The following is a 13,988-nucleotide window of genomic DNA, read 5'->3' as shown; positions in this document are numbered from 1 at the left end:
ATGAAACTTACTTGTCGGGAGGGTGTAACAGTGCTTTCCTTATCAAAAAATAGTGGTGGTGGAAAGAGAATGGCAAGAAGGAACAAGAAGAGAGAAATATTAGAGACAAATTTAGATGGGAAATTGTAGTGGCTTTTTTTTTTGCCTTTTCAAGTTGCAAAGTATGCAAGGCAATAATGATGTTTACCCTCTCTCCCCATTTTTAACATTAAAAGCAGCCAGCCTTTTGAGCTGCAGAATTTATCAAACAATTATTCTAGGTTGTGGAAAGTAATAACCAGTTAACACAGTTTGTTCTATATTAAAACCCAGCATGGCTTCATTATAAAATGGCAGCACTATTTAATCCCTTTAAGATGCTGGTTTCTAGCTGACCCTATCAAACCCTTTCATCTCTGCCATTAAAAAAAGTTCCAGCTTTGAGTGGAGATTCAGTCTAAAATTCCACACTGGAACAAGAGTGGATTGTGGAAATTTGCACAAGGCTGATATTCCTACCTGCCCTGCATAAGAATTCAGAATATTGTACTTTTTTTCCCCAAGAAATCCTGTTTGTCTTCTTTACCTGCACAGATCCCAAAATCCTTCTAGGGGGAAATTAGCACTATACATTTCTTAAAACTCAGGTTTTCTTAAGACTCTTAATTTCATTTGAGCTTCCAGCCTCTTCTTTTTATTGCACTGCATGTTAACGTAACTGAGCAACTGAGCTAACGTAACTAATGTAAGTGAGGAAAGAATAAATGGAATTAACCCCTTGGCTTTTATTGGATCCAACTGGCCATGCTGTAATATTAAGTTATTATATTGATAACCCTCCTTTTGAAACAGACACTCCAGGTACTCCCTCCTCTTACAGGTATTCCTTGACTTACAACCACAACTGAGTCCAAAACTTTTGTTGCTAAGTGAGACATTTGTTAAGTTAATTTTGCTCCATTTTACGGCCCTTCTTGCCGCAGTTGTTAAGTGAATCATTGCAGTTGTTAAATTAGTAACATGGTTGTTAAATGAATCTGGCTGCCCCATTGCTTTTGCTTGTCAGAAGGTTGCAAAAGGTGATCACATGACCTTGGGACACTACAACAGTCATAAATGTGAGTCAAGTGCCAAGCGTCTACATTTTGATCACGTGACCATGGGGATGTTGCACCGGTTGTGTGAAAAATGGTCTTAAGTCACTTTTTTCAGTGCCATTGTAACTTTGGTCACTAAATGAATGGTTGTAAGTCGAAGACTACCTGTATTTCCCCCTACAACTACCATACTGTGAAGTAGACTGACTAGCCAAAATTATCCTATGAGCTTCCCTGATGAGGCTGGATTACAACATAGATCTCCCCAAATGTAGTTCAAGATCATAATTGCTGCAGCCAACAGCTTTGAATGAAAAGTATTTACCGTATTTTTCAGAGTATAAGATGCACCTTTTTTTCTCAAAAAAGAGGCTGAAAATCTGGGTGCGTCTTATACACTGAATACAGTATTTTTTGCCTCCCGAAACTCTGCCCCCTCCACCAAAATGGGCATGCAGAGCCTGTAGAAGGCTTTCAGAGAGCTCCTGGGGGCTGGGGGAAGTCAGAAATGTGAAAACCGGGCCCTTTTTTGCTCAATTTTGTCCCCCGCCCCCCGCTCCCAGGAGCACTCTGCAAGCCTCATAAAGACTACTCATGCAATTTGTTTGACAAAAAATGGGCCTATGTTTGCGAAAAACGGGCTGTTTTTTGCTTGTTTTGGTTGCCCACCCCCAAGAGCACTCTGCAAACCCCCTAAAGGCTGTTCATGCCTTTTTTGGGGAAGTATGCTGTGTGCAAAAACTTTTTTAAAAAATTTGCCTCTTCGAAATCTTGGTGTGTCTTATACTCTGGTGTGTCTTATATGCTGAAAAATACGGTATTTCAAATACTGAATCATACTTTCACCATATGAGTGGCTTGGATTAACAGCCTCTACTGCTCTCCGTAAAACATGGCTTGATCGGAGCCTATGACAAAGATAGGCTCTATAAAACACAAAGAATAGAGATTTAGAATAAGTGACAATACAGTAGAGGTAGTCCTCAACTTACACGCACAATTGAGCCCAAAATTTATGTTGCTAAGTGAGAAATTTGTTGAGTGCGTTTTCACCCCATTTTACTACCTTTCTTGCCACAGTTGTTAAGCGAATCACTGCAATTGATTAAAACATAGATGTTATAATAATAACACAGATGTTAAGTGAATGTGGCTTCCCTGTTGACTTTGCTTATCAGAAGCTCACAAAAGGGGATCACGTAACCATGAGATTCTGCAACCGTCATAAATATGAATTGGCTGCCAAGTGTCTAAATTTTGATGATGTGACCATAGAGATGCTGCAACCGTGTAAATATGAAAAACAGTCATGTCACTTTTTTCAGAGCCGTTGCAACTTCGAACCATCACTAAATAAGCTGTTGTAAATTGAGGAACATCTGTGCATTCAGAGAACAGGGGTGAAATTTGTTAAGTGAATCACTGCAGTTTGTCAAATTAGTAGCCTGGGTTCTTAAGTGAATCTGGTGTCAGCTTCTGCTTTGCTGTTGCTTCAGCTGCCATGAAACGGGAAGGGGGGGCGTGTATGTGGGAGGGATTTAATTGATGTGCTGGAGGAATGCTGGAGGAATGTTCTAGGATGTACCAGTCGTTGGGATTACGCATGCGTACGTGTTTCCCGCCTGCATCAACGGCCTACACATTCCATCTTCGGCCTGTCTTTTTGAAGTTATCTCACACCTGACATTTGAAGGACTTATGATTGGACTGGAGCTTTGATCCTAAGGGGGGGGAACGGGCTTTCCTATATATCAATTGCTTTCGCGCCATATTATTCAGATCTTGCTTCACTACTGCTCGCTTACCATTTATAATTAGTAAAAGTACTTTGGATTTCCAACCCATGGAGTCTCTTAGTCTTCTTTCCTAATTATGGAGTGGAGTGGGGCGTGACAAGAAGCAAGATCTGAATATATCCCTTTCCAGGAGATTTACGTCTACCGAGAAGGGAAATAATGTCTTCTCCGACCAGAGAGGAGGAGGGCGCAGTTGGAGGGGATTCCAGTGAACTAGGACCTCCCGACCTTTCTTTACACCAGCCCAGCCCGTCTGACCGACCTTTGCACGAAGATTTATTTCAACTGCAAATTTCCAGTCAGCCTGAACCTTCCCCCCCACCCCGTTGGTCAACTTCAGCGGGGCAAAGAGAGATAGAGACAAGCTGGAATGCTGGGCTCACCCAAAGACCACCTCCACAAACTTCGCTGGAGCCAGGTGCTGTGAGAAAACCTCAGGCGAGTGAAGTCCCTGACTATTGGAGCCAAAGGTACTGTGGGGAAAGAAGAGGGGGCGATGAAGGAGAATGGAGAGGCTATCAGCACCGGGGCCCGATGAGAAAACCCCAGCGGAGTGAATTACCTGATTATTGGGGTCAAACATTTTTGGAAGAGAGAAGGGGGGAGGAGGAAAGAGACTGGAGAAACTGGCAACGTTACCCACGCCAGGATTCTCCCCCACCCCCCCCTCGGCCCGTGTCTCCCCCTGCGGCTAGAGGTTTTGCTGATCAAAGAGGACCTCCCCCCCAGCCTCCCCCCCGAAGACATCGAATGGCTAAAATCCCTCCCTTGCCTGTACGTTTTAAGGGGGATTCTACTAGCCTTCCCTCCTTTCTTATGCAGGTGTTTAACTACATGGAAATTTATGGCCGGGACTTTGAATCTGACACTTTAAGGGTCAGAATGATTCTTTTATCTTTGGATGGTGAAGCGGCTACATGGTCGACTGCTTTGCACATGTCTGGCTCTCCCCTCTTGGGGAATTTCAACCGTTTTATGGAGGCTTTCCGCCAACGTTTTGATGACCCATTAACTGAGAAGCGGAACAAATTGAAGTTTTTAACCTTCGACCAAGACGATAGACCTGTCGCCCAATACATCCAGGAATTTCAGTGTCTCTCACAATACATGAGAGGATGGGGGGAGGACACCCTTCTGGACAGATTTGCTGAAGGGTTGAACGCAGACATTTATCAACAATGTGTCAATCGTAACCTGCCAAGACGCTTAATCACGTGGTTTGAGCATGCTGCAGACGCCGAGCTTGACTTAATCCGTCTGCGTTATGCCACAGAAGAAAGAAGGAAGCGGAAAGAGAGGGCTGCCAGGTCCCTCCCCCCTCCTACTACTCAATCGTTTTCCAAACGACGAGGCGACGCGAGAGGGCCCCCTTCTGGCTCCTCCAGACCGTTAACATGCTTTCGCTGTGGCAAGCTTGGGCACACCGCCCCCGAATGTCGGGCTAAACTGCCTCTCTCTGCCCAACCCCCTCCCAGACGTGATGAAAAGCCTGCCAGAGGCTCTGAAAAGAAGAAGAAGGAGACAGCGTTCGCTGGGGAAACCAACCCCCCTCCTTTTGCCCAGCCATTAAAGGATGACGCAGATGCTAACTCCTCTTCTTCTGAGGACTCTGATGACGACACATCGCCTCGCTGGGTGAGTTCAAACAAGGGGCCCCTTCTAATCCCTATTGAATTACAAGTTCCTCCTGAGGGGACCCCTGCCACCCTCCTAGCTTTACTTGATTCCGGCTGTTCCCGATCCATGATCAATCCCGCCATGGTAGAAAAATTGGGCATCAAATTGCGCACTTTGAAAACCCCGATTGTGTTTTGCCAAATAGATGGATCGATTGCGGGGGGGGGGGGCGCCCATTTTTTTACTGAGCCTTTGGAAATGAGGATGGGTACGCATACTGAATTAATCTCTTTTGTGGTCGCGCCTGGCATGGACAGGCCACTCATTTTGGGCATCCCATGGCTCCGAAAGTGGAACCCTCACATAAATTGGCGGACAGGCCGCTTACGTGTTCGCTCGAAGGTGCCTCCAGTGGGGGAGGGCTCTCCGGACCGACCTGACGTCACTAACGTTCCTGAAGTAGCCGCTAGAGGGCAGGAGAGGATTGCAGGAGAGGACAAAATCCCGAAAGAATATTTGGATCTTAAGGATGTCTTCAGCGAGCAATCTTCGGACATTCTACCCCCCCACAGGCCTACTGATTGCTCCATTGACATTTTACCCGGGGTCAAACTCCCCAAACCCCGCATTTACTCCATGTCACCCAGGGAAATGGAGGAGATGCGTTCTTTCATTAACAAAAATTTGAAACGTGGGTTCATTGAACCGGCTCGACCCAAAGTGGCTGCCCCTGTACTGTTTCGTGAAAAGAAAGATGGCTCTCTTCGTTTATGCTGTGACTTTCGCAACCTTAACGCGATCTGTACTCAAAACCTCTACCCACTGCCATTGATGAAGGACTTGTTAGCGCAACTGGGGAAGGGCCGCATCTTCACAAAATTGGACCTGCGAGAAGCTTACTATAGAGTACGCATTAAGGAAGGGGACGAATGGAAGACCGCATTCAACTGCCCTCTTGGTTGTTTCCAGTTCCGAGTTATGCCTTTTGGCCTACAGGGGGCTCCTGCTGTGTTCATGCAATTTATTAATGAGATCCTGCACGATCATCTCTATAAGGGCGTTATCGTATATCTGGACGATATCCTCATTTATACTCGCTCTTACGACCACCACGTCAATCTGGTGCGCACTGTTTTGAAAAAACTCCGTGCTGCCAACCTGTATGCCAAATTGTCTAAGTGCGAGTTTCACCAAACGACTATTGACTATCTGGGCTACCGTATCTCCTCTGATGGCGTTGAAATGGACCCTGAAAAAGTGAAGGCGGTCACTGAGTGGGACGCACCCAAAACTCGTAAACAGTTGCAAAAATTTTTGGGTTTCGCTAATTTCTACCGTCAATTTATTCCCTCTTTTGCCAACATTGCTCTCCCTATTACTAATTTACTCAAGACTAAAGGCGACCCGAAGCCTAAACCCAATAAGCCTTTGGACTGGACCATGGAATGCCAGGCGGCATTCGAAAAGCTTAAACGCCTTTTTGCCGCTGAACCAGTTCTTAAACATCCTGATCTCAACCAGCCTTTCGTCGTCCAGGCTGATGCCAGTGATGTCGCCGTTGGGGCCGTTCTGCTACAAGCCAATGACCAAGGTAACTTACAGCCTTGCGCGTACACCTCACGTAAACTCACTGACACAGAGCGGCGCTGGGCGGTTTGGGAGAAGGAGGCTTTTGCGGTCCGTTGGGCCCTCGCTACTTGGCGCCATTTCCTCGAAGGCTCTAAACACCCATTTGAGGTGTGGACTGACCACAAGAACTTGGAAGCGTTACGCACACCTCGTCGTCTCTCCCCCAAACAGATACGTTGGGCCCAATATTTTAACCATTTCAATTTCACTCTAAAGTATATCCCGGGCGGAAAGAACTTCATGGCCAATGCTTTGTCCCGATTACCTCAGTATAATTGTTCCAAACTGAGTATCGTCCAACCGCTCTTGGCAGCTCCGGTACTCACACGTCAACAGACCAAAGCTCAGGAGGAAGTGCCTCACGATCTACTTTCTGACCTCAAAGCGGCTCTTCCTCAAGACGACTGGTTCCTGACCCATCGGGACGAGTGCACCATGAGGGACGATCTACCGTGGATTGGTGCTAAATTATACGTCCCCGCTTCCCTACGACTTGTCGTCCTTCGTCGCGCTCATGACTCCAGGATGGCGGGTCATTTTGGGTTCGTCAAAACTTTGCACCTCGTAAAGAGACAATTCTGGTGGCCTTCTTTAAAAAAGGACATTGAACTTTATGTGGCCAGTTGCCCAGTTTGCGCTGCCGCCAAAAAGCCGCCGGGGAAACCGCAGGGACTTCTACAGTCTGTCGCCCGCCCGGTTGCACCTTGGAAGGAGATTTCTATGGACTTTATTGTTGAGCTCCCCGAGAGCCAGGGGCACACCGTCATATGGGTGGTCACTGATTTGTTTTCCAAGCAGGTTCATTTCGTGCCTTGCCACAAAATTCCTTCCGCCAAGGCGTTGGCTAAATTATTTCTTTCCCACATCTACCGGTTACATGGGGTTCCCGACCGTATTATCTCCGATCGTGGAGTCCAATTCACATCTAAATTTTGGAAGGAGTTCCTCGCACGCATTGGTTCCGCCCAAGGCCTTAGCTCCGCCTACCATCCTCAGACTAATGGCGGCTGTGAACGTACTAATTCCGTCCTTGAACAATATTTACGTTGTTTTATCAATTATCAACAGGACGATTGGGTTGACTTGTTACCACATGCTGAAGTGGCCTATAACAATTCGGTTCACTCCAGCACGGGCTTCACCCCTTTCCGGGTCGTTTACAGCCAGGATTTTGTTCCTATTCCCGAACTGCCTACGGCCCAGCCTCAGGTTCCTTCCGTTGCAGACTGGAGTGAACGTCTCAGTCGCCTTTGGCCCCTGACTCTTTCCACCTTGGACGCTGCCCATAAGGCTCATAAGAAGCAGGCTGATAAGAAACGCTCTCAGCCCTATGAGTACCACGTTGGAGATTTAGTGTATTTGTCCACGAAATTCTTGCATACTACACAAAAATCGAAGAAATTGGGTCCCAAGTATGTTGGCCCTTTCCCAATTGTGAAAGTTATCAATCCTGTTTCTGTTCGTTTGCAATTGCCCAAGCATCTCAACCGTATCCACCCAGTGTTCCACATTAACCTCATCAAACCAGTTCGGGTGTCCAACCTAAGGCCCACAGATGACCCTCCGCCTGCTCCGTTACTTGTTGATGGGGAACATCATTTTGAAATTCGTGACATTCTTGATTCCCGTAGGCACCGTAATCGCATCCAATACCTTGTGGCTTGGAAACATTTTCCCCCCTCCCACACGGAATGGGTTGATAAGTCCCACGTTCGTGCTCCCCGCTTACTCCAGAAATTTTATGCTTCTTATCCCAACAAGCCTTGACTTCTCTCCCCTCCCTCTTTCATTTGTTTTGTTATTTGTCTGTTTTGTTTGTTTTTTCTTCCAGGCCTGACAGCCTTTTTTCCGGGGGACGGCCGGATGTCAGCTTCTGCTTTGCTGTTGCTTCAGCTGCCATGAAACGGGAAGGGGGGGGCGTGTATGTGGGAGGGATTTAATTGATGTGCTGGAGGAATGCTGGAGGAATGTTCTAGGATGTACCAGTCGTTGGGATTACGCATGCGTACGTGTTTCCCGCCTGCATCAACGGCCTACACATTCCATCTTCGGCCTGTCTTTTTGAAGTTATCTCACACCTGACATTTGAAGGACTTATGATTGGACTGGAGCTTTGATCCTAAGGGGGGGGAACGGGCTTTCCTATATATCAATTGCTTTCGCGCCATATTATTCAGATCTTGCTTCACTACTGCTCGCTTACCATTTATAATTAGTAAAAGTACTTTGGATTTCCAACCCATGGAGTCTCTTAGTCTTCTTTCCTAATTATGGAGTGGAGTGGGGCGTGACATCTGGCTTCCCCATATGGAGACTTTGCTTGTGAGAAGGTCGCAAAAGGGGATCACATGCTGTCCCCAACCCTGCAACCGTCATACATCTGAGTCTGTTTAATGTAAATCATGGGGATGCTGCAATCAATGCGAAAAAAAACGGTCATAAGTTGCTTTTTATTCAGTGCCCTTGTAACTTCGAACCAGAGGTGGCATTCAGCAGGTTCTGATCAGTTCTGGAGAACCAATAGCAGAAATTTTGAGTAGTTTGGAGAACAGGTAAATACCACCTCTGGCTGGCCCCGCCCCCATCTAGTCTCTGCCTCCCGAGTCCCAGCTGATCAGGAGGAAATGGGGATTTTGCAGTGACCTTTCCCTGCCACGCCCACTAAGCCACGCCGACAGAACCGACAGTAAAAAAAATTGAATCCCACCACTGCTTCCAACTGTCACTAAGTGAGCTGCTGTAAATCGAGGACTACCTGTAGTAACCTGTGTCAGATGTTTAATCTTTCCCCCAGCCAATGCCCGTTGTTGGGACCTGCAGTAACACACCTACAAGGAGCGAGCTGGATGCACACCTACACCCACCCGGCCCCGTTGCCATTGGGCAATCATCCGGCCACCGCTACCCACGCCCTTCCCTTACGTCACACAGGCGACCTCGCCCGTCCGAACCCCCCGCCCCGCCCCCATCCGAACGCCGTCACTCGCTCCCCATTCATACCTTCCGCACACTTTCCCTCGCTTCCCCATTCACCAACGAGTTCCGGGGAGGCGAGACGTCGCGTCACTTCGGCCTTCTCATTGGCGCGGCGACCTCACAGCTTTGGAGGTTGGAGGAGCGAGCGTGGCGCGGGGGGGGGGGGAGAGGGGGGAATAGGGCGGGACGAAGAAAAAAAGGCGGGGAAAGCTGGGGAAAGCCCGGATGTGACCAGGGTGGCAGTCGAGCTCGCCGGGAAGCGGGGCTTGAGTTCATAGCGGCGGGAGAGCGAGGCTGCGGAGGGCGGGGCTGATGGAGGGAGAGCCAGGGCCTCTCGGGGTAAGGGCCGCCTTGGGCACCGGAGCGGCGGTTCGGGGCAGCGGGGTCCCCGGGGAGGCGTCTGGCGCAGGGGCGTGGAGCAGCAGCTCTTCGCGGCTCCAGGATGTCGGCGAGGGCGTGAGAGGCTGGCTGTGAAGGGTGAGGGTCACGGTTTCCTCCGGGTTTGAACGCCGGACGGCTTGGGGAAGCGATGGCCGGTGGGGGTGGTTTCTGACTCTTTTCTAATAGGCCAAATAAAATGGTGCAAAGGAGGCGGGGGGGGGCCCTGAACACGTGTCCTTTTCCGCCCTGGAAACCCCAGAATATTACTTCCTGATCGGAGCAGACCTTCTGCACGTTCTCAGAGGCACTGTTTTCCTGGCTATCTTATACGAATTCGGCACTTAAACCTTGGCGCTCCGGCGCAGCAACGGAGCACTTCGTCCCCGGGATGAGAATGAGTGGGGGGGAAAATAGGATATAAGGGATGTGTTGAATTGATTTCATTTCTTCTCTTTTTTCCCCCTTCCTCCCAGGGAATTTCAGGTGACATTTTAGTTTCATAGCAGGAGATAAATTTGATGAAGAAATACAGACCCACCCTTAGGCTTATTTGGTGAGCTTTGTAGCCCCCCTCAAAAAAGGGGGGTGTTTAGTGAAGTTAAGGACATGGTGGCTCATTGGCTAAGACACTGAGCTTGTCAATCAGAAAGGTCGAATCCCTAGCACGGCGTTACGGAGTGAGCTCCTGTTACTTTTCCCAGTTTTTGCCAACCTAGCAGTTCGAAAGCATATAAAAACGCAAGGAGAAAAATCGGAACCACCTTTGGTGGGAACGTAACAACGTTCTGTGCGCCTTCGACATTTAGTCATGCCAGCCACATGACCACGAGACGTCTTCGGACAGTGCTGGCTCTTCGACGTTGAAACGGAGATGAGCACCACCCCCTAGAGTCGGGAACAACTAGCACATATGTGCGAGGGGAACCTTTACCTTAGTGAAGTTAATTGTGACGTACTCCCATTGCTGTGCTAGCTACCATAATAATCTTGTATCACAGGACTGTGGAAAGGTGCTTTCCTGTATGTTCTTTGCTTCTTGCACATTATTCATTTATTCTGTTGATCTTGATTTATGGAGCAGATCTGGCACAATTAGGGGAATGTGGAATGAAAGCTAAATTCCTTTACAAGCATTTAATATCCCATTATCTAGTCCACAGTCCGAATACTCCATTTCTAGATATTCACAAGTTATTCCAATTCTGCTAAGTTATTAAGCAACACTAATTAAAAATTTCTTCCTTGTCATTTTAACTTCATTTTATTGTTCCATAGTGAGAGAATCTTGACTACTGTTGATAACTAACTCATGGACAATAAATTATGCTTCAAATATAGGGCTATCAGATATTGGTTGCAAAGATCTGGAGGACAGCAAACTAGCGGTCAACTGGATTTTTACAGAGCAGTTTTAGATGGCTTCCAGTTGTGCTCTACTGCAGCGCCTAACATCTCAGCAAGCCAAGCCCATAGGGAAGAATTTGGTGATCCTAGGAAAAAAAACAGTCTCTGCAGGAAGGGAAGGTATAATTGGATAGTGTTGGTAGACTTTGTACAGTATGTAGAATAGTTTAGTCCAGATAAGATTGGAATAATTCTTGTAGGAAACACTGCCAGCCATTAGTCAGCTGTCAACAATATTGAATTAGATGGGACAACTTATTTCTATAAGAGGAAATCGATTTCTACTTCTAGGGTGGATGAAGGCCACATATGGCTCCCCGGCCCATTTTCGTAGAGCCATCCTAACAAGCTGTCATGTTTCAGCTGCTTTCTGAAAACTGGAAGTGCAATTTCCTGCCATTTGATGTTGAAAAGAGTTGTAGCACTCTTAAGACTTGCCACATTTTAAAAGAAAAGAAAATGTCCCGCAAAATCTGAAAAGTTTCTGGAGGTCTGATTTTGACCTGCCAGATGGGCTTATTTTTGCCTATTGTAGGCCTTTCCCCTCTCCCCCACCACCACCACCTCCAAATTTTTCACTTCCTAACTTTCAAGAGCTTCAAGCCCAGGCTTGAATAGTGTTGTAGCTGGGAGTAGACAGATCTTGACAGCTGCATATAGGACCCAAACAAAATGTGACAGATAACATTTCAAACATAGGTGGTAGAGACATGGAGCCAGCAATAGTGAAAAAGTTGACGCTGGATTGGCCAAGTTCTAAGATATTCTGAGACAATGTTTGGTCTGTTAGATTAAATGCTAATGTGGACCAGGAAAATGTAAATAAAATTCATGGTTTTCCATGACATTGGTTTATTTCCCAGAGAATTCTATCTTGTTCGTGTGTCTACTTTTAAGCATCATTCTATTGGTCTTGAGTGTATAATAACGGATATCCACATTTCACTGAATTAATATAAAATGAAATGCTGAAATGGGGGCAATCTTGATGGCAAACACAAGCAAATTATACAAGTGGCAAGATTTTGAGAAGTAATTGATCGCAAAACAGGTATTATAACTAAAAATACATAGAAAATGTGCAAATTATACCTGCTTTCTAAAACAGCATTAACATTACAGAATTTGGTATTTATAGTACTGATTTGAAATGATCAAATTGATATTGTCAGTAATTTCATGAGTATTGGAGGCTGAATTGGGATCGTGGAATCAAAATCTATTAATTTATAACTAATTGAGAATTCTCATAGATTAATGGGTATTGAATTTATTTTTGATTACCGTATTTTTTGGAGTTTAAGACGCACCTTTTTCCTCCCTAAAAGAGGGTGAAAAATTGGGTGCGTCTTATACACTGAATGTAGCCTCACCCAAGCACTGGCCCCAATCCTTTGTTCTCTGCCTCCCAGCAATTTACTTCCTTGCAGAAAATGGGCTTGCGGAGGCTGGAATAGGCTATAGCAGCGGTCTCAACCTGTGGGTCGCGACTTCTTTGGTGGTTGAAGGGACCCTTTCACAGGGGTTGCCTAAGACCATCCACCTCCACTGGCATCGCCCATGCTCAGGAGTGCGTCCTGAAGTGGCAGGTTCATGAAGAACATCGGATGGCAAAGCAGCCTCCTCCCGGCTCCGGGCACAACCCAGACGCTGCCCTGCCCAGTCTCCATGCCAGGGGAAGGCCGAGGCACTTAGGGGGAGGGGAGAGACAGGTTCTTCTGGGTGGCAGATCAGCCTTGGCTCCGACGTATGTACGAAGGGAGTGCGGTCGGCGGTGCAGCTTCAGCCCAGCCACCTGCACAGGGGCTCGAAGATGCCCAGAGAACAGGAGGCCGGCAGGGTAGTTGGGCCACCCGCTTCAGCCAGTGGGATGGGCTCTCGCCCAGGCAGGTGCATCCTGGGATTCAAGCTGCCTTGGGCCTGGACGCTGCCTTTGCCGCCCCTGCCGCCGGTCCTGTCCTGCGGGCTAAACTGAGCTTGGAGGCTTTTTGGCCTCCAGGAAGGGCTGGCAGGAGAGGCCGGAGGGGAGGACAGGCCCCGCACACCCATTCCTTCAGTCCTGAGGAATTCCACTCGTATGGAAGCAAAGTTCAATGTAGTTTAAGCCTCTGTTTAAAATCCCATTTAAAGGGCAACTTCTTAATCTGCATTAAATAGATTGCTTGTACGAATTAACCGCTATGCGTTCCAATGGCTGGTTGTAACGATTCGAAAGAAAGAAGAAAGAAAGAAAGAAAAGGAAGGGAGGAATGGAAGGAAAGAAAGAAAAGCAAAGGAGAGAAGTAAAGAGAGAAAAAGAAGGGAGGAATGGAAGGAAAGAAGAGGGAGGGAGAAATGGAAAGAAAGAAAAGGAAAGCAAGAAAAGGGAGAGAGGAATAGAAGGAAGGAAAGAAAGAAAAAGAAAAAGAAAGAAAGAAGAAAATGGAGGGAGGAATGGAAAGGGAAAAAATGGAGAGAGGAATGAAAAGAAAGAAAGGGAGGGAGGAATGGAAGGAAAGAAAGAAAGAAAAAGAAGGGTGGGTGGGGGAACGGAATGTAAAAAAAGTAAACTTAATAAAGTGAAACTCATGTAAACCGTGAACTGCTGGAGGCAGGCAGGGAGGTCATTTTATCCTGGAAAATCCCAGCCTGGCTGATCTTCTCCCAAACCAGGATTGGCAGATTAATCACTATGCTTTAATTATGTTCAATTTGTAATAATGAAAATACATCCTGCATATCATATTAACTTTATGATTCACAACAGTAGCAAAATTACAGTTACAAAGTAGCAACGAAAATAATTTTATGGTTGGGGGGTCACCAGAACATGAGGAACTGTATTAAAGGGTCGCGGCATTGGGAAGGTTAGACCCACTGGGCCAGAGCAATCCCTGCAGGAGAAATTGAAAGTGAAACTTGCTGTTTGCTCCATGAGGCAAATTGCTGGGAGGCAGAGGCAGATTTTTATTTCTTGTGCTAATCAGGCTGTTTGCTGCAAGGAGGTAAGTCAATGACTATAAATGCCTATAGAATGTTCAAATTCTTAGACTTACTTTTGAAAGACTACTGTATTATTCTTCTAGACAGCTTAACAAAATGAAGAAGCTTTTTAAAATAAATGCTTGAT

General features: G+C 46.8%; 2 protein-coding genes across 3 annotated transcripts in view; one reads left to right on the top strand and one right to left on the bottom strand.

The window, feature by feature from the left end:
* IGFBP6 (insulin like growth factor binding protein 6) overlaps nt 1-9,236 on the bottom strand; it is a 45,633-nt gene extending 36,397 nt beyond the window's left edge. The window contains exon 1 of the mRNA XM_032208883.1: nt 9,119-9,236. Within this exon, the coding sequence (XP_032064774.1) occupies nt 9,119-9,147 (29 nt within the window). The 5' untranslated portion in view covers nt 9,148-9,236. The remainder of the gene's footprint in view (nt 1-9,118) is intronic.
* Nucleotides 9,237-9,335: 99 nt separating this feature from the next.
* Nucleotides 9,336-13,988, top strand: part of SPRYD3 (SPRY domain containing 3) — a 52,451-nt gene continuing 47,798 nt past the window's right edge. Inside the window, exon 1 of one of the 2 annotated variants that reach the window (XM_032208881.1) lies at nt 9,336-9,433. The gene's annotated coding sequence lies outside the window, so the exon portion shown is untranslated. The other variant, XM_032208880.1, reaches the window with a different exon arrangement.

This window comes from Thamnophis elegans, chromosome 2 (assembly GCF_009769535.1).
Source record: "Thamnophis elegans isolate rThaEle1 chromosome 2, rThaEle1.pri, whole genome shotgun sequence".
Lineage (NCBI taxonomy): Eukaryota > Metazoa > Chordata > Lepidosauria > Squamata > Colubridae > Thamnophis > Thamnophis elegans.
Note: the sequence above shows the minus strand (reverse complement) of the source record. Positions and strands in the feature narration are given on the sequence as shown.